This window comes from Neofelis nebulosa, chromosome X (assembly GCF_028018385.1).
Source record: "Neofelis nebulosa isolate mNeoNeb1 chromosome X, mNeoNeb1.pri, whole genome shotgun sequence".
Classification (NCBI taxonomy): domain Eukaryota; kingdom Metazoa; phylum Chordata; class Mammalia; order Carnivora; family Felidae; genus Neofelis; species Neofelis nebulosa.
Window position 1 is genome coordinate 15888628 of NC_080800.1, and position 19340 is coordinate 15907967.

General features: G+C 44.8%; 1 protein-coding gene across 10 annotated transcripts in view; it reads right to left on the reverse strand.

Moving 5' to 3' along the window:
• Window positions 1–19340, reverse strand: part of SH3KBP1 (SH3 domain containing kinase binding protein 1) — a 334814-nt gene that overhangs the window by 83621 nt on the left and 231853 nt on the right. For all 10 annotated transcript variants that reach the window (XM_058714793.1, XM_058714795.1, XM_058714791.1 and 7 more), the window contains 2 exons: window positions 18230–18305; window positions 4393–4487 (listed from right to left, as the gene is read on the reverse strand). In XM_058714793.1, the coding sequence (XP_058570776.1) occupies window positions 4393–4487; window positions 18230–18305 (171 nt within the window). The remainder of the gene's footprint in view (window positions 1–4392; window positions 4488–18229; window positions 18306–19340) is intronic.

Genomic DNA, 19340 nt, shown 5'->3' on the forward strand with positions numbered 1-19340 from the left:
AATCCATAAGAATTCTTTATAAATAAACTAAAAAACAAACCATTTGGGTTGCCACATTTCATCCTAGTTTCCAGGGACACACACAAATAGTTCAGGTCTTTGCGTATTATTTCAGGAATCATGGAGGGCTCACAGGCACCCACTAAGGGTGTCTGACTCATTTTCTAGAAAGCTGCACGAAATGACAATCGAGGGCTAAAAATGAGGGCAACGCCCGCCCTGTGACTCCTGCCACAGCACAGAAAAGCAGGGCAAAAGGAAACCACCTCAGCCGACTCTCAAAGAAAAACACCGGTGGAATTTGGGGTACACTGAGAACCTCTAACAGCAAAAGCAGTTGAATTTAGAGAACAACAATTCAGGTCTTTCCTCTCAACTCATACGTACAATAAGGAAGCATATCAAAATACACATTAAACAAATCATAGTGAAGCTCTTCTCTTTATAATGTCCATGGCACATACTCATCTAAACAAATTTCTAGGTGATCCTTTAACTCAGAGGAAAATTAAGAGTTTTCTGTAATGTCAGCAGGGTTTGACAGACACAGATCCATTTTCTCCACTTTTCAGCAAGCAAAATACTTAGGACGTATTTTTTTTCCTCAAAATTCTTGCTGAAATCTCACCCATTGTGAATTCTGAGCTATTTTCGGGCAGATTTTCCACCACTGCTACCCACCTCATATCAAGGTGTTCCTCTTCCAGCAGCAAACTGGGCCCAGTCACGAGAGCCCTTCTTCCCACATCCGAGGTCAGAGAAAGAGCAACCAAAGGTGAAGCAACAAATCATGTATACACAGCACCTTAGCAAATCCTCACGGCAGCCCTGTGAGGTCCGCTTTCTGGCTGAGGAAACTGAGGCTCAGAGGGATTAAGTGACACGCCCAAAGACATATAGCTGTGAATGGCATTGCTGGAATTCAAACCCTGGTTTCTCAGAGCTGGTAATCTACATGGCACTTGTCATTTTAACATACTTCCAAACAACTGGAACGCTAGGTCAAGGCTGGCAGATACTTCATGGGAATAAAAGTCAAAATCTGCACAAGGACAGGATATCAAGAGACCTGATTTCGCGGACCATAAAAAACAATAATAAAAGCAGGGGGCACCTGGGTGGTTCAGTCGGTTAAGTGTCCGACTTCGGCTCAGGTCATAAATGATCTCACGGTTTGGGTTCGAGCCCCACATCGGGCTCTGTGCTGACAGCTTGGAGCCTGGCGCCTGCTTCAGAATCTATGTCTCCCTCTCTCTCTGCCCCTCCGCTGCTTATGCCCCCTCCCTGCTTCCCTCCCTCTTTTTCTCTCTCTCCCTCTCTCTCAAAAATAAATAAGTAGACATTAAAAAAAGTAATTTGAAAAAATAATAAAAACAAAATTGATAATACACAGGGGACATTTTTAAGTTACAAGCGAAAAATGGGCCCAGGTAGGTACATGACACAGCATGAGTTAAGACTGGCTGTATTATTAGCTATTGAAAAAGCAGCTAAGTGGGTAGGCAGAGGGCATCCCGGGGGGCAGGAACATGGTCTGGGTCAGGTTAGGGAGGGTACATGAGTAAGACAGGGCCATCTCAGGAGAGCTTGTTGTAGAACGGTGATGTGGCCCAAGGCCAAAAAGCCAGATTAAGACCAGAGCGCCTGGGCAAATGAGTGCAAGGAGAATCAAGCTGGATTTGACAACGAAGGTGAAGAAAGTTGCTAAAGACTTTCTTTTTTTTTTTTTTTTTTTTTTTTTTTATTTTTGGGACAGAGAGAGACAGAGCATGAACGGGGGAGGGGCAGAGAGAGAGGGAGACACAGAATCAGAAACAGGCTCCAGGCTCCGAGCCATCAGCCCAGAGCCTGACGCGGGGCTCGAACTCACGGACCGCGAGATCGTGACCTGGCTGAAGTCGGACGCTTAACCGACTGCGCCACCCAGGCGCCCCGCTAAAGACTTTCATTGGAGCAAAGGGGTCACATGAGCAAAGCACCATTACAGGATGACAAATAGAGGGGCCTGGGGTGGCCACCCTGGGGTTCTCCTCCAGAGCAGGTACTGTGGAGGGTGCTGGGAGAGGGAGGAGGTGAGGCTCTCTGCTCAGCCGGCCCGGAGAGGTGTGGACTCCAGCGTGGGCCTGGCTGCCCCACGGACAGGAAGTGGCAGGAACACAGGAAGGCAGAATCCCCAGGCTCCAGCGCTGCTGGGCTCGAGAGTGGGGGCAGGGCCGAGCGAGGGGGAGGAAGTGTCAGAATGACACAGCACCCTGGGCCTGAGGAGCAGGAGCAGGGTATAAGCCAGGTCAAGGGACTGAGTGTATGGCAAGGATAACAAGGTCACGTTTTGCAAGCATCTATAAGCTGCTTCGGTCTCTAAACTGCTTCTACAGGCATGAGGATAGGAAAGTGAGGAAGTGTGGTACAGCTCCCGGACACTCCCGACAGCAGCCTTCCACATCCGCCCATGCCCTTCTCCCTGCCGTGCGGATGGAGGACGGAACCAGGAGAGGGTCCCTTTCTGACTAAGCTCTTTAGAAAAATTCAATTCCTCTTATCACACTGGATCTCGAGCTGGTGGGAACAAAACCATCAAGATGAATGTGTTCTCATCATATGTAATCAAATGACAAGGACGGGAATATAATATATTGAGGTAGAAACAGATGTATTCAGATAAGAGACCATCCATGGTAGTTTTTTTCTTTTCTCCAAACCTTATTAAATATTGATACATCTGGTTCTCAGTTAAAAAGAGGCTTCCCCCTCCAAAGAAAAAGAAAAAAACAGTAACATGCACCCCTGCTTTGCAAAGAATGGGTTATTCGACTCTCGGGTTGCTTTATAGTCAAAGGGGAAAGTAATCTATCCCTTTCCCTGTAGGATTAAAACCAAGGATCTGTGCTAATTAGCAAAGTATCTGTATTGTGCTTTATGCCTATTTAACAACTTCTTTATTCCAAGTATTTGATTAAGGGTGTTGTTCAAAATAGGAAACGCACCATGCAGACACAGGCCGAAGGAGGCACCACTTAAGGACGAGGGGAAGGGTGGTAAGGAAAGAGAACCGCTTCCGCCTCCTTGGCAGAAAGAGCAAGAAGGGCAGTGTTTTACCCTCCTGCCACGTAAAACACTTACAGAGATACGCTAAAACAAATGCAGGGAGAACAGTTTACAGATAAAGCAATGAGCACATTCCTGGTCCATCAGTAGAGCTGGGGATCGTCTACTATTCCAGAAAAGCAGTCTTAGCAGTGTCTTCCATTCCACTGTCATATGGAAGAGGCCAGCTCTCTCCCTACAATACTTTGATCTTTGGTGAGCTGCTTAGCCTCTGGGGTCATTAGTGCCCTGGTATCTTTGGTTCCGGCTCTTAAAACACACAACTTCTACAGCCATTTCTTAAAGGTAACCGTCCTGGACTATAAAAGGTAAATCGTACCCATCACTTTATGGACACACGTGGGGGCGGCGGGGGGGTGGGCTGGCGACACTGGGAGCCCCTCCCTCTCAGTAACGGCCACAGGAGCAAGACCCGGGGCCTAGCTCCCCCACCCTAACCCCTGCTCTCTCTCACCTTTCCCTGCACTCTGCACCCTGCCAATAGCATTCTAGCCCTGCATGAGTGCAGGCAGCCATTAGGACCCCCAAGTCATGCTTGTACCAACAGCGCCACACATTCCCTGCCACTCACCTGGAACCAAGAATGAAGCACCCAACACATCTTAAACATGGCTCAGCTTTTCGCTGCACTCAACCATCATGAGAACCCTATTATCTCAGACAAAAGGCTGTATATTCTAGGAATCATTTAAATAATACATCTTTCAACAACCTACTGGGTGAGTACCATTGCATGAGAGCATAAATAGTACACGGTTCAGGCCCTGTTAAGCTGCATCAATTCACACAGATTTTACAGGTCTCTGTATGTTTACAGGGCTCTGCCTGTAATGGTAATGAAATCATACAACCTTCTTAGCCCAAACAAGACAAGCAAAATTCTCTCAGGCATGCTACCTGTCTTTGATGTGAACAGCAAACATTCTCTAAGCGTTTTCTGCCTGAGAGGCATGACACAGCTTTGCAGCTGGGGCTGCTGCGGAGGGCGGGCTCTCCAGCCAAGCAGGCGGCCTTCTGGGTTAGGCCTTCTGGGATGGAGTTTTCTGCAGGGCCATGCAAAACTGCAGCTGGCTCCAAGACAAACAGAATCTATTGGATTTTCAAGTTCATTCATTCACCTGGATATATTGGGCGTAGCCTGATCAAGAGGAAAGAGGCAAGATTCTCCCCCAGGAGAGGACAAAAGGAAAATCAAGTGTTTCAAGGGCTAAACCAACATCTTGTACCGTCCAGTCAACACCTCAAAGCGGTTCACGGTTTGAAAGGCAGGAGGAAACCTTTGTTTACCTTATTGATGAGAGTGACTATATCTCCTTCTTTGATTGTCAATTCATCGTCATTCTGGGCCTCATATGGAAATATTACTTTGCAGTAATCCTTGGCTGTAAGAAGAAAAAAAACACAATCTTTAAAATGCTTTATCTAATGAGCTGGTCCGGGAAAAGATGCCCTCTCTCACAGTAACTTCAGAGAAAAGCACACTTAACAGACAGGATGTAACGACTGCATAAAGAAAGGGTCACCCTCAGGAAACTGCCTAAGATTGCTCATTTGGGACTCACGATTATTTTTTCTCTTCATTTGCTCCCCTCACAAATCATGTGATGTCACAAAAAGGCACTGTTTTGTGTCTCTCAGGCAGAAAAGCAGAAAAGTTTCTTCGTTCTCAGGTATCTATTTTATATACTCTTTAGTTTATATACCATTTTATATACTCTTTGGGTGCATGCATAAGCAAACATAATCTAAAAGAACAAAAAGCTTAAATTCCGCCCTAAGAGCCTTTGTCCACACATCACTAAGTCGGAAACAGGGTATCTGTGTATGTTACGAAGCAGACACAGTACTCCAAACAATAAAAAAGACTGCATTATGATATATCCCCAGAGAAAGATATTTGTACGTGAATATGTGTCAATCACAAATAGCCAACGAATACCGACTAAATGTTCCTTATACGTATGTGTATGTCGGTGATGGGGGGGGGGGCAAACTTGTTCAAATATGTCCCATGGAGTCTCTGTGGGAACCTGCCTACTTAGGTGTGGCTGTTCATCAGCAAGGATATGTACCAGCCCTCACAAAAGAGAGAAAAACACTAAGGCCACCGAAAATCAGTTCAAATATGTCCTCAATTATATACTTTTGAAAGTCCATCCGATGTTAGGGGCATCTGGCTGGCTCAGTCAGAAGAGTGTGTGGCTCTTGATTCGAGCCCCACAGTGGATGCACAGATCACATAAATAAATAAATAAACAAACTTAGAAAAAGAGAAAGTCTATCTGATGTTAAATTATCTCTATTTACACAAAAGCACCAGCTTAGAAGAGAGCAAAAACATTTGTCAGGTAGCCAGGAAATTAAGACTTGGAAAGCTGGGTTCAATGACTTAGGACAGAAGGTAGAAAGAAAAATTCAAGAGAATTACTATCTACTGGGACAGGCATTTATTATTCTGCAGCAAAGTCAACAATCCTAATGGCTTTGAATGACCTTAGATATTTTCTAAGGATCAGGCCAGTTCGTGCAGACAGATCATAACCTAAAGCTATATACACAAATATCAATTATATTGTCCCTAGTACGATTTATATGACTGAAATGTGGGGGTTTTATTATGGTTAATGTCATATCAATCAAAGAGAGTGATGTATGAAATAAAGGCAAGAAAAAATCTGTAATACGGACACGCCGTGGTCTAGGGTTGTTTCTGACATGACAGGAGAACAGAGCAGAGAGAGGGAGGGAGGGAGAGAGGGAAAGAGGGAGAGAGGGACTCACTTTCTGTGCAAATGTTTTTGCTTTCTGTCCAATGGACAGAATATATCAGTTACATCCCCTGTTCTAGCATGGGAAACCATCTGTCTTCGTTACTCTGGGCCCCCGATGTGTCTTGTTCATTAAGCCGTGCTGAGGGGCACTCATTCTAGATCCCATCAATACTACTCTGCCTAAAGATTCCTAGGTCCACATAGTTACCAACATTCCATCTTTCTTTAATTAGTAATAGCAAACCTCCCAAATTCTGAATTGGCCAAATATTCTAAAAGGAGGGAAAAAGTTAAGCATCTTTAAATTGGATAATGACAGCTCTTTGCCAATTTTCCTACTGACTGTGCTAGTGAAATATGACTATCCAACCTCAAAACTTACAACACTGAAACAAATACAGCACTACTTTAGAACTGCCTGCAGAGTCCCAGCTTGAAGAATAATTCATTAGATCGAAATCATGGAAATATCTTACAAAAAAGATAAGACACTCATGGTCAACAAAGAAAAAAAAACAAGCATTGTTTCTATTCTTTTCCATCAAAAAAAAGTTAATTAACTGTGTGGTAGACATTGGTTCACAGTTCCCATTCCCCATCCCCTTCCCAGTTCATATAATCTTGCTGCCTTCAGGTATTACATTAGGAAATGGGGAACCACCCACAGCCTCAGGGATGAGTAAGCTATGTCTAGGCAAATGTTGCTCTCGTTCCCCTTTGTCAGTGATTCGTTTAGGGGTGAGCATGTGATCTACTTCTAGCCAATGAAGTGCTAGAGGAGTTCTACTGGGAGGTGGGAGGCTGTTAGATTTTGCTCCCTGATTAAAAAAAAAAAAGAGTGGAGAGGAAAATAGTTGCCTCTGCCTTTTGGCTTTTAACACTGACATCCTTGTTGGAAGACAGCACAACGTTTGGCACTATTGCAGTCATATTTCAACCATGAGAGGAAAGCCAAGAAAATCACAGAGGAGGGGGGTCTGAGTCTTGACACTGTTGAGATGTCTGTCGAATTAGCCAACTTCAGGGGGCCTGTCTGGATAGCTCATTACCAGACTCCATAAAACTGTATTGGTTACCACTACTTTGTGGCTGCATAGGTATTTATCACTCAAAGCAGAAGGCACCCGGACATGAAGGAACTTGGTGGAAGAAAGAGGACACTTCCAGTTACCTCCTCTGAAACACTTGGCTATCATCTGCCTCTTCCTATGCCTCTGTGTTACTTTCTACCCCCCAATCTCTTCCCTTCATCTACCTCAGGACCTGGCCCATAGGAGGGGGTCAATAAATGACTGTGGAATTGACTTATAACCAACATAAGGAAGAAATATTTATAAGAAAGTACTAGCATGCCTTTAAAATGTTTCATGGAGCCATTTTGCTTTCCACCCAGTTTCCCTAATATTTAAGGAGGGCAGGTATCCCCCTGCCTTTCTTTTTTAACATCTTTAATGACATATAATTTTTATGCCATAGAATTCACCCATTTTAATTGTATGGTTTGAATAGTTTTAATAAATGTATATAGTTGTACGACAATCAACATAACCCAGTTTTATTTTTTAATGTTTTATTTATTTTGAGAGACAGAGAGAGAGACAGAGCGAGGGCGAGCACAAAGAGGGGGAAGGGCAGAGAGAGAAGGGGACAGAGGATCCAAAGTGGGCCTTGCGCTGGCAGACTGACAGCAGTAAGCTCAATGTGGGACTCGAACTCACAAACCGTGAGATCATGACCTGAGCTGAAGCTGGACACTCAACCAACTGAGCTACCCAGGAGCTCCAACATAACCTAGCTTTAAAACATTTCCACCAAGTATACTGTTTTGTGTGTGAGGCACTGGATATAGAATTAGCTGGAAAGCACCAATTTAGCTAAAAGTAGGAGATACAGGTGCCAGTAGCTACTGTCAACTACCACTGGCTATGAAGCAGGCTTCAATATCACACTTGCCCTTTTTTGTATCCCTACAACCAGACACAGCTCCCACTCAATGCTGCTTGACCCCCTAGTGATACCTACAAAGTGGAGGAAATTTTGAGAGACAGTTAAACAGGAGGTGAGGGTTATGGGCCAGGAGTCAGGACAGTCAAGACTAGGTTCAATCTCGGCTGGGCTGTCCTCAGCACAAAATCTGAGGCAACCGTGCAATAGCTCTGGACATCAGCGTCCTTAGATGTAAAAGGAGAGGCTGGCCGAGGAGGGACGGGAGGAGGATCTGGTTAACTTCAGTCGAACACTCTAAGCAAATTTCAACTTATTCTAAAATTGCAATACACAACAACTAAAACCAAGGTTTCTCTGGTTAAATTAGAGAGTGGGGCTCGCCCATCTTCCACCCAGGTCCCCAAAATAATCTCAGTAAAGTTCTGGAGGCTCCAAAAAATCACACTGGACCGGGCCTGAGTTCTAGCCCACTCTGACACGTCACGGCTCTCGTCACAGGCACTGTAGCTCCGAAGACCCCTGATCAAACAAGGCAACCACAGCCTCACATTTTAAATTATTATGATATATTTGAAAAGAAGAATTTGTTTTTACTACTGAGGCATTTGGGCCCTAATTCAGCAGTACTGGAAAATAAAAACATGCTGCTAGTTTGGATATACCAATGGTTTTAAGATATAAATAAATGTATAAGCAAAAAGAATGGATTAACTGAGACTATGATTTTAATTTTACATCACATGGAATGAAGATGTTCTCTACTTTTTTTTTTTTTTCAACGTTTTTTATTTATTTTTTTGGGGACAGAGAGAGACAGAGCATGAACGGGGGAGGGGCAGAGAGAGAGGGAGACAGAATCGGAAACAGGCTCCAGGCTCCGAGCCATCAGCCCAGAGCCTGACGCGGGGCTCGAACTCACGGACCGCGAGATCGTGACCTGGCTGAAGTCGGACGCTTAACCGACTGCGCCACCCAGGCGCCCCAGATGTTCTCTACTTTAATTCAAACACTTATTGAGGCACTACCAGGAAAGAGACATTGTCAGTTCTTGGGCCTGTGACATGCAAGTCAGTCCAACCAGCCATCCCACCTTCGCAAGGAAGTGACAAATTGATGCCTGGGGAAAGGCAAGGGTAAAGGATGACAAATTCACAAATGTGTGAATAAGCGTAGACTCACTCTGACGGGATACGGCTGGGGTGATGCAGAGGAAGGCAGGATTACATTCAGGAGGGAGTTTACAAAGGAGGAGGCATTTGATATATCTTGAAAGAAAAATATAATTCCAAATCCTTTTTGGACATGGGAAGATTACAAATTTTAAATGAGTAGCAGACAGAGATGAAGAGGAAGGGAATGAAATTAATTTGGGGGGCAGGCATTTTCCATCTATTCATCAATTAGATGGATTTAATTAGTCCAAGATCAAGTAGAAATGAATGCACACATGCACATAAAAAAAAATAAAGGCACAACTTATCCAGTGATTGAGATGAATTTGTCTCTATTTTTTGGAAAGATTTTTTAAAAGCTAATGAATTAGCCTAAGACTGAAGTCCTAAGTCAATTCTTTAGCTTTCTGTCTTTTTAAAAATGTTTATGTATTTATTTTTAAGTAATCTCTGCACCCAATGTGGGGCCCAATCTCACAACCCTGAAAGCAAGAGTTGCATGCTCCTCTGAATGAGCCAGACAGGTACCCCTTAAGCCTTTTTGTCTTAGGAGTCCTTGAAGAATCTGATAAAAAAAAAAAAACAAAAAAAAACAAACAAAAAAAAAACCCAGTGATTTCCTATTTCCAAAAGTAGGAAAAAAAGACACATTCAAAGGTGCAGAGAAAATGTCGCGTACAAAAGGTTCGAGGACCCTGACACCAAATCAACATCCCTTACAGTAATTATTGACTGGCATTCCAATTTTAAGGAACTTGTTCTATTAAAACTCCCCAAGAAGTCCAGTCATGATTCACATCTCCCTCACCAAAAAAACCCACATTATTTCAATCTCTAAACTTCTAGAAGTTTATATAAGATTAAAAACAGACTGTTTAAGAAATTGAACTCACATGCACACAGCCCATGACTCCCTTCAGATGATTTTATAATCTACTCATATAAAAAACAAACCAACTTAAAAAATGCCCTCAGCTTAAAAAACAAATCAAAGCAGAACAAACAGAATAAACATATCAGCAAGCAGTACATAACACACACACACACACACACACACACACACACACACACACACCAAGGAAATAACATTAAATCCAGGATGATTCTCTGGACTCCATTTTAGGTCACGTAGATTAAAACCCCATGTGTCACAGAGTCTGGTAGAAAGCCTTCTAGAACTTCCAACAGTGGTAGAAAGTACCAGGTAACCCTTATAACTGTTGTCCTTTGGGATTCCAGAACAAAAGTATCGAGCCCAGGGTTGTCTACTTTCACCAACATCAAAATCTAAGGTTCTTTCATTAAAGTGACAAATATCTGATGCACTACTGGTTCATAATCACTTATCCAAAAGCCCCGAGGATGGAATTTTTCAGGTTTTTGGAAAAGAAATTTATTACACATACCACACAACAGATAACATCCTCAGCTGGGGTCTGGGGCTGTACCCAACCATCAAATACATTAAAATTCTGCAGCAAATGCATGATTTGTCACCCCAAGTAGGATAAAGACTATACATAAATGCCTATTAGTCCAGGACAAGGTTTATATCACCCCAAAGTAATAAAGCCTTTTAGTTTTCTAGCTTTTTGTATTTTGGAAATGCAATAAGGGTATGGACTTCTGTTACATTCTGGGGGGAAAGAGACTAAGTTAAGTGAGACTGGTACCTGGTTCTCAAGGAGCTTATAACCAAGAAGAGGAAATGAGGCACGTAAACAGAGTTCTTGACGAGGCAACAGTGAGGGAAAGGTAAGACTGATGTCTTCAGGTTAAAGCACCAGAGTATCATGAATGGGGAATCATTTCCCAAAGGAAGGATTTAGGCTCCCTTCTTGGAGGGGTAAAATGGCACCGGGCTCTGTACAATGTTTGAGGACTTTGACCAGAGGAGTAGGAGTTGGCAGGGGTGGGGGAGAGTTTTCCCCAACCATTCCTGTGACAGGTGGGGCACCTGCTCCTTCTATGCCTTCCCAGATTCCCTTCTCTGGGGGTCCCCGTCAACAGGTCTGAGGTTGGACGAGCAACCCACAAGCACCCTGGTGATTCTCATCAATAGGGAAGCTCAAGGAACAGTCTACATCAGTGGTTCTCACACACGAGGGGGCATCGGCGCCAGATGGAAGACTTGTGAAAACAGAAGCCCCGAGGTTCCTGATTCTCCAGGGCTGCGCAAGGCCCGGGGATCTGCATCCCTGACAGGTTCCCAGGTGATGCCGATGCTGCTGGGCCAGGGACCGCGCCGTGAGATCCGCTGATCCAGCCATGGGTATTAGCAAATATTCAATGCTAGCCAAAAGCAAAACAATGGTGGGGACCTGGAGGGAGGGCCAGTGTGGTGGTGGTGCCACAGCTGGGCGTGCCAGATCACAGATGTAGAGGGGACATCCAGTCCTGAGTCAGTCTGAGGAGCTGGGGCTAGTGAGGAGGGCCGGAATGAATACTATGCTTGTCATTTGGTCAGTAAATGTTAACTAAGTGCCCACTGTGTACCTAGCAGCAGAGAGGCAGCAGTGCCCTCGTAGAGCTTACTACAGTCTGCACCAGCCGTTCACAGATAGGGCCGGTTTGCTCCCCAGGGGACACAGCATTGCCTGGAGACATTTGTGGCCGCTGCAGCAGGAGGGGTGGTAAGGAGGTAATGGAGGCTAGAGATGGTAACCATCCAATACTGGGCACAGAACCGGCCTCACAACAAAGGGCGACCTGGTCCAAACGTTCATAGTGCCAAGGTGGAAAAACCCTGATCTACACTTAAATTCAGACGGGGGGAGACAAAACCTAAGGCGTACGTCACTATGTTGTGAACTCCAGCCCAATGCCGGCCTCCACGAAAAAGGGGACAGCGACCCCAGATCACAATGACCGCCTCTAGTCCTGGATGCTGCTGGGAATTTGACTTTCAAATTATTTCACTATTGTGAATTATGACACTTTTTAATCTCTTGCTGTAAAAGGAAGATTTAAAAAAAAAAAAAAAAAAAGGAAAATAACCTGACGAGCAAAGCCTTTCTGTTCCCTAGTACAGCGCACATCACGGCCCCTCCAACAACACTTTCTCCTGCTCAGATGACAAGCTCCGAGTCTTTGGGAGAAAGGAGATCCACAAGGATAACACAAAAGGAGTTAGCTTTTATCCTCCAAGAGGGCTGTACCCAAATCTGGGTGTTCAGCAGCATGGGCAGGCCGGGCACCCTCACAGGGAGACCCCCACTCTGAATCGGGACAGCAAGGTCTGTGTTGGAAGCACTTGAGGAAATCCTGAGACACCGAGCCTGGGGACTCTAAGGCACATCGAGTGTGCGAGGCACCAAAGCGCAGAGTAGGAAACTTGTTTCAAACTGGATGCGCCCAAATAGGAGTTTTGGGGATACAAGTGAGCAAAAACGCCTTCCCTGGAAAGGTAACATAAAAGAGCTCCCAGGTGAGGCCGGGAAAAAACCAACATAAGGGAATCGACCCCTTTTTCTGCTACTTAAACATGTGGTGAGAAAGCAAAAAACTAGCTCAGACATGGAAAGTAAGAAGCTGCCTAGCCATCCATCAGGCTGCGGTCCCACAGCCAGCTGCAAAGCCAACAGGAAATAGTATCTCTCCCAAGCACATGCTGCAGCTGGAAAGGGTCCTAACAACCCCTTCTCTGAGGACCACTGCTTTCTTACTCCCAGAGAAAGCCTGTCCTCTCAAAGCACAGACAACCAGAAACTTTGCTTTTTCTATATCATATCAGTCAGAATGAAACATTCCACTCTTGACCGAAGGAACGAAAGTCACTGTGACACAGAAAAGCAGCCGCGATCCCCCATGCAAGTGCAGAGCCTCGCGTAAAGAGTTCTGAACACAGCACTGCACACTTATCTTAACTCGGTGGTTCCCAAAGAAATAGGACCTGGGTGCACCTCGCAGTCCACACCTGATGCTGACCCCTTAACAGCCCTGCGTTGCTTGCAACCTGTCAAAACACTGCTTCATTTACATTTCACTGCATTCCCCCTTCCTCCGAACTGGTAACCACTCTCTTTTCTTTTGTCTGGTGTGATGGGGCCGCACGCGTTCTCCTACCAAGTGTCCTCAGTGCGATGAACCAATAAACCTTTGTCAGGCAAGGGTGTATCTTGGTGCTGTTGGGCTGAACGGTCTAGAGCAGGGACTGGAAAGAATGAAGGGTCTGTCAAGCCCCACGGAACACTGGCAACCACTACTAATCCCTAGAAACCCAAAGTAAGTTCAGGGGTCTTAGGTGATCAAATGTGTCATTTTCCAGCTGGTGACTGTGAACTTCAGAAAGAGGATTCATGGCTACTATGCCACTTTCACAAGACTCTGTCCAGTACAGAACCTGTTTAAATTTTAAGTCATTTATAAGTCTCCATTTGCTCAACTACCACTTGTCACGTGCCCAGTGAGTCTATGACACTCTTCTGGGCTATATAATGGGGCTATCGAATAGAAAGACACAGACTCTGCCTCGAGGGACCCACGATAGCCACAAGCCACCATGTGTCACCATCACAGGGGACAACTCCCAGGAAGTGAGTCAATGAACAAAGCTACCAGGAAGGTGGTACAAGCGTCCAGGGATGGAGTGAGGAGAGGTTAGGCAGGGCAAGTTTAGCTTTTGCCCCACTGTCATCATTTATTCAGAAGCCTCACCTGCCTTTGTCCAAATTTTGTCAAGGATCATTCTTTTTCCTAACCCTCCTGCTCAACTGGTGCTCTGAATCTCTAAGACTTTAATTCTTTGTTCAGAAAGATGCGAAATAGCCTATTTCTCTGGGTTACTTTTTCTGTCCCACCAAGGCTACAAATCTGTATCAACTGTAGTAAGAAAGAGGGAAATTCCAGATGTGGTGAGCTGGAGGAATCTCAGGGTACTTCATTTATGAATATTTAGACAGTGTCTCTCTTGTTATGAAAGTCCTGGCCATCTGTTCCCCAGCATGCATTTCAGATGAGTTTCAATATCATGAAAGCTTTACTGGGGGGAGAGGAGGTGATGTTAGTTGTTTAAATAAATCCTAATCAGCTGAGTTTCACTTTCCCCCAGAAAATACCAATCCACATGAACATTTTTTGAATCATCATAACTCTTAATCCTCACGGGAGCTGGTATGTTAGCCTGCCGAGGACAGAGATGTGAGGAAGGGGCTTCTCTCCTCTCTACTGCTGGGCGGTTTTTGTTATAGATCTGTCCACTGACCAGAAAGGAGGGCCGCCCCACTCTCAAGTTCAGGGAACACAGGAGTCACATCACAATCTGAAAGCGATGCAAGGGGCTTTTTGGTGGACTTAGGTGCCTCGTGGAGATCCTGGGAGAACGTGCCCTTTACAGTGAAAGCCAGAAAGCAGGTGGGGGAAATTAGCTGCAGAAATTCTTTCTTTGGCCCATGAAAAACATCTGTCAATAAACATCCTTCAAGCCTTCACTGACACTGAGAATTCTCCTTCTGACCTCCTGCACACTTACAGGCATACTTACACCTATACCCGATGACCTCTCACGTTCCCACTAAACTGTCCCCATCTTCTTTTTGTCTCTCCCCTCTGGCTGCTCAGTTCTTTGAATGCAGAAATGTTTTACTCTGAATCGTTGAGCTTTTGGAACCGAATCAGAGGATGAAGATGCTGGGAGAGACCACAGGGGTTGTCTCTAGAGCAACCCTCGGACTTCACAGACAATGCAGACAATGAAGAGCAAGGCAGAGAAATAAAACTATTCATCCAAGGTCACACGGCTAGCGAATAACAAGCTGGTCCTAGAATGCACACCTCCGACTTTGGGCGAAAACACACCACCCAGCCTCTGTTAACAACACTCTTTGTTAACAACCCATCCCAGGGTGCCTGGGTGGCTCAGTTGGGTGTCCGACTTCGGCTCAGGTCACGATCTCACGGTTTGTGAGTTCGAGCCCCACGTTGGGCTCTGTGCTGACAGCTCAGAGCCTGGAGCCTGCTTTGGATTCTGTGTCTCCCCCTCTCTCTGTCCCTCCCCTGCTCATGCTCTGTCTCTCTCTATCTTTCAAAAATGAATAAATGTTAATTAAAAAAAAAAAACATCCCCCACCGTGATGCTTCCAGAGAGCCAGGTGGATGGACATAATTAATAGATACTTATAGGACGGAACAAGGCTTGGGCTAGAGCCTAGATTCTCCCACATGCTTGAAGGAGCTGAGTATTCGGATCTGTGTTAATACCCAGGCCCAGAAAGCCCATCTTAGATCCGAGAATTACTCTCAAACGGCCATGTCCAATACTGTGGCCACTAGGCACACGTAGCTATTGAGTACTTGGTTTGTGGCTGCTCCAAGTTGAGCTGTGCCGTGCACGTAAAAGACACACTGGACTGTGAAGACTCATATAGATAAAGAATAAAAATACCTCATTTGATAATTTTATACAGGTTACACGTTAAAGAGATACTATTGGGGATACACTGAGTGAAATAAAATACATTTACATATTTAATTTAGTAAGCTCACTTGTTTCTTCTTTCTTAAAAATGTGGCTGCTAGAAATTGTAAAATCACGTATGTGACTCACATAATATTTCTATTAGCCAGCTCTAAAACACAGCTACCCTCCCCACCCCTGCCCAGCTAATCTTTCCAAAAAGACTGGAATCTCCTGCCTGCAGACATGGCAGAGGGTGAAAAGAAAGCATCAGGAACAGGATCTTATCCGAGGGCTAGTTCTGAAGACCTGAGGATTAGTCATTGCAGCATGCCCTGCAGACTGTCCAATGTGCCACATCCTTACAAGTGACCCTCGGGTCCCTGCTGCTCAGAATCCTCCCAAGAGCAACCCACAAAGTCACCCAAGGAGGACCAAGGTCCTTTTTATTCTGGACAGAGGTGCACCATCTACAGGGAATTCTGACTTTACTTCTATTGAAAGTCTTTCCCTTAAAACAAAACCTCTGTTCCCCGGATTACTACTTGTGCAGACACAAATCAGGTTGGTCAAGACCACTGGTTGTCTCATGTCACGAGGACAGCCTATCCTGGGGACTACATTCCCATCACCTTTGAGGCTTGATGTGTCTTCCCCTTTTCCTTCTCCTGCCTATTCCCCATTCTGGTCGTCCAAGCAACATTGCTAATAACAGGGATCATTTAGAAACCTGTCAATTGCCGTAACTACAGAATAAGCAGTTGAATGAAGGAAGAACAGGCTACTGCCCAACAAGAGAAATGTTTGCAGAATGGTTTAAATATTCAATTCTTGAAAATTCTTCAGTGCCTAGAGGCACCTGGGTGTCTCAGCTGGCTGAGCATCCAACTTGAGTTTGGCTCAGGTCATGATCCAAGGGCTGTGGGATCGAGCCCTGCCATTGAGCTCTGCAATGAGTTTGGAGCCTGCTTAAGACTCTCTCTCTCTCCCTCTGCCCCTCTCTCCCCTGCTTGTTCTCTGTCTCTAAATTAAATTTAAAAAGAAAGAAAGAAAGAAAGAAAGAAAGAAAGAAAGAAAGAAAGAAAGAAAGAAAGAAAGAAAGAAAGAAAGAAAATTCTTTAGTGCCTAAAGGTAGGTTTAGCATAAAAGTGTATAACCTGCATGAATAAACGCAGGGCCAGGTTGTCCTGAGGAATATTGATGAGTTCCAAACAGTGGTTCTGGAAGTGTAGGCCCTAAACCAGGCGCAGCAGCAGCACCTGGGAATTCCTTAGAAAAGCAAAGTTCCAGGTCCCACTGGACTAATGACTCAGAAATTGTGGAGGCGGGGCCCAGCAACCTGGGGGGTGGGGCCCAGCTCCCCGGGTGATTCTGGGGTCCACTCAAGTGTGAGAACCCCTGCATTAGAGTATTAGACAAGCGGGCTTTCTGCCTCTGACCAGGAGTCGGACAACAGCATTACCACATGGAAGGCACCAGACCTCATCTGAACCTTCCACACCAAGGCACAGCTACAGCACCTGCATCCGTATCTTCCATGAACTTGTTTATCAAAAGCACCATTTCTGGTTTGGCAAATCCCACAAATTCATTTTCCTAAGTCTAAGGCAGTACCCCTCATTTGCTTTTGAATGGTATATTATTTCTCAATTAAAAGGATAAAGCTGTGCTTGCTCTTATATTAATCATAATTATATATGTGTGATTTATGTTCTCTCAATCTTTGGCTTTCCAAACTATATTAGCAGTCTGTCCACATTATGCTCATAAGAAAATCTGAAGCTGGAAAAAAAATAATAAAATCCCTAGAAGGAACTGAAGTAATTGTTTCTGACCAGAGCCTGTCCAGAATGCCCTAGTTACTGAAAGGATAGCTAAAGGGATTGGAGGCTTGCCAGATTAACAACTACAAATTCAGGACGCCCAGGTATATTTCCATTTCAGATAAACAACAAAGAGTACGGGGGACATACTTATAACCAAAAAATTATTCACTGTTTATCTGAAATGCAAATGTACTGAGCATCCTGTATTTTATCTGGCAACCATCCAGAACAGGAAATAGGACCTTTAGGAAGGCGTTAGGGAGACAACTATCCTCAAACACTTAAAGGGCTGTTAGGAGAAAAATGGGCTAATATCATTGTAGACCCAGAGACTAAAATTCGTGGGTAAAAATTCCAGGAAGAGCGTATGTGGCTCAATGGAAGAAAGACATCTGCGTGTAGAGAGATTTTAGTAAAGACACACTGAGGATGCTGGCTGGCAGGCAGGCAGGCAGGCAGGCAAGGGCTGGGAGTGCTGGCTGAGTGCTGAGGCAAGAAGGTAGGGCCTCCCTGACTTAAAGGCCTATGAATCCCCCAACTGCTTGAATTGCCATTCTCTACAGCCTTTCTGCCTCCTGAATGATGCAAAGTGATTGGGTATATATGGATAAGCCCCAGCTCTGATACAGGTGGCAGGAAAGAACCACATTCCATAAAGAAGAAAACCCCCCAAGAGTGCCAAATCTAACTTGTGCCCAACCAATGGTAGGACCCAGTGGAACACATTTGGGTATATTTTTTCTGATGTATTTTAAAACGCCATTAAGGTGAAGGGGATTAAAGAGTACACTTATCATGATGGGCCCTGAGTAATGTACAGAATTGTTGAGTCGTGATATTGTATACCTGAAACTAATATAACACTGTATGTTAACCATACTGAAATTTAAAAGACTTAATTTAAAAAGTTAAACAGCCATTAGGATTATGTGAGGATTTTTCAAAAGCACGTCCATGACTGAAAAACCCTTAACTGCTTCCAAATGTAAAATACGGATAAATAAGGAAACTCACTCTTTGTCCTGCCGTCCATTTCTGGTTTTGACGAGTCTGGAGTTGCCGTCGTTGGAGGTAACTTCTTTCCAATTGTCTGAGGAGGAAAGAGATCATTTTACTTAACTAGATGATTCCCTCCATTAAGCAAAGAAAGAAAATCAAGTTCATGATGACAAAATGTTCACAACTGCTTCTAAAAACCACACCCTCGAGGCGTGGCTGCTCCGAGCAGGGCCTGCCATTCTTTGACAGGTCAGAGCCTCGATAACAAGCATAACAAGCACGTGAGAGAACCAGGGAGAAAGGGTTTCATCCTTGTAGGCGCTCCAAACCTTTTATTCCCATTCTTCCTTGATGCTCTTACTAAAAGGCTGATGATTTTCAGCAAAGTAGACAGGTACCTTTCCCCTCACTTGATGAGAAGCTGACTATATCCATGGAGGCACAGCACCTGGCCCAGAGGAGGCACTCAAGAGTGTGTGCAGAGTGGAAGAATGATAGTAAGAAGAAAAGGATAAAAAGACAGAAAGAGGGGAAGGATAAAGGGAGGGAGGACCAGAAGGACAAGTGGATGGGCAGGTGGAAGGACAGGCAGAAGCAAGAATGTCCAGGGCAGGTGTGCCTTATCGAATGCCCCAGCTGTGGAAAATGCACCGTGCCTCGTGGGGTGGGAGCGAACACGCCCACGTCCTCTAGCACAGGTCTATCTGCCCTAAAAGTGGAACGAGGGGAGCCCGCAGCGCTCTTCCTTCCAGCCTTTTAACCTTCCAGGGCTTTAAGAAAGGCCTGTGCCACAGACCCTGGGTGTCTATTTACTAGTAAAAAAAAAAAAAAAAAAAAAAGATGAGTTTGTGTGGAGTTCATTTTCTTCCCTTCGTTCCAGGCTAATTCTATTATCATTCATTATTAATAAACCATCCACAGAAAAGACTGATACTGTCACTGACTAAAGATGTTTCTGAAAACACAAGTGACTCAGAGGCTCAAAGGCACCAAAAATGAAAAAACAGACAGTAAACAAAATGCTGCTTCCAAAGGCAAGGTCCCTTCCCACTCTTCTCCTTTGCCACCACATTTGTGTGATAATGATTAATGCCCGAGGAAATGGTCTATTGATACCTGGGAAATG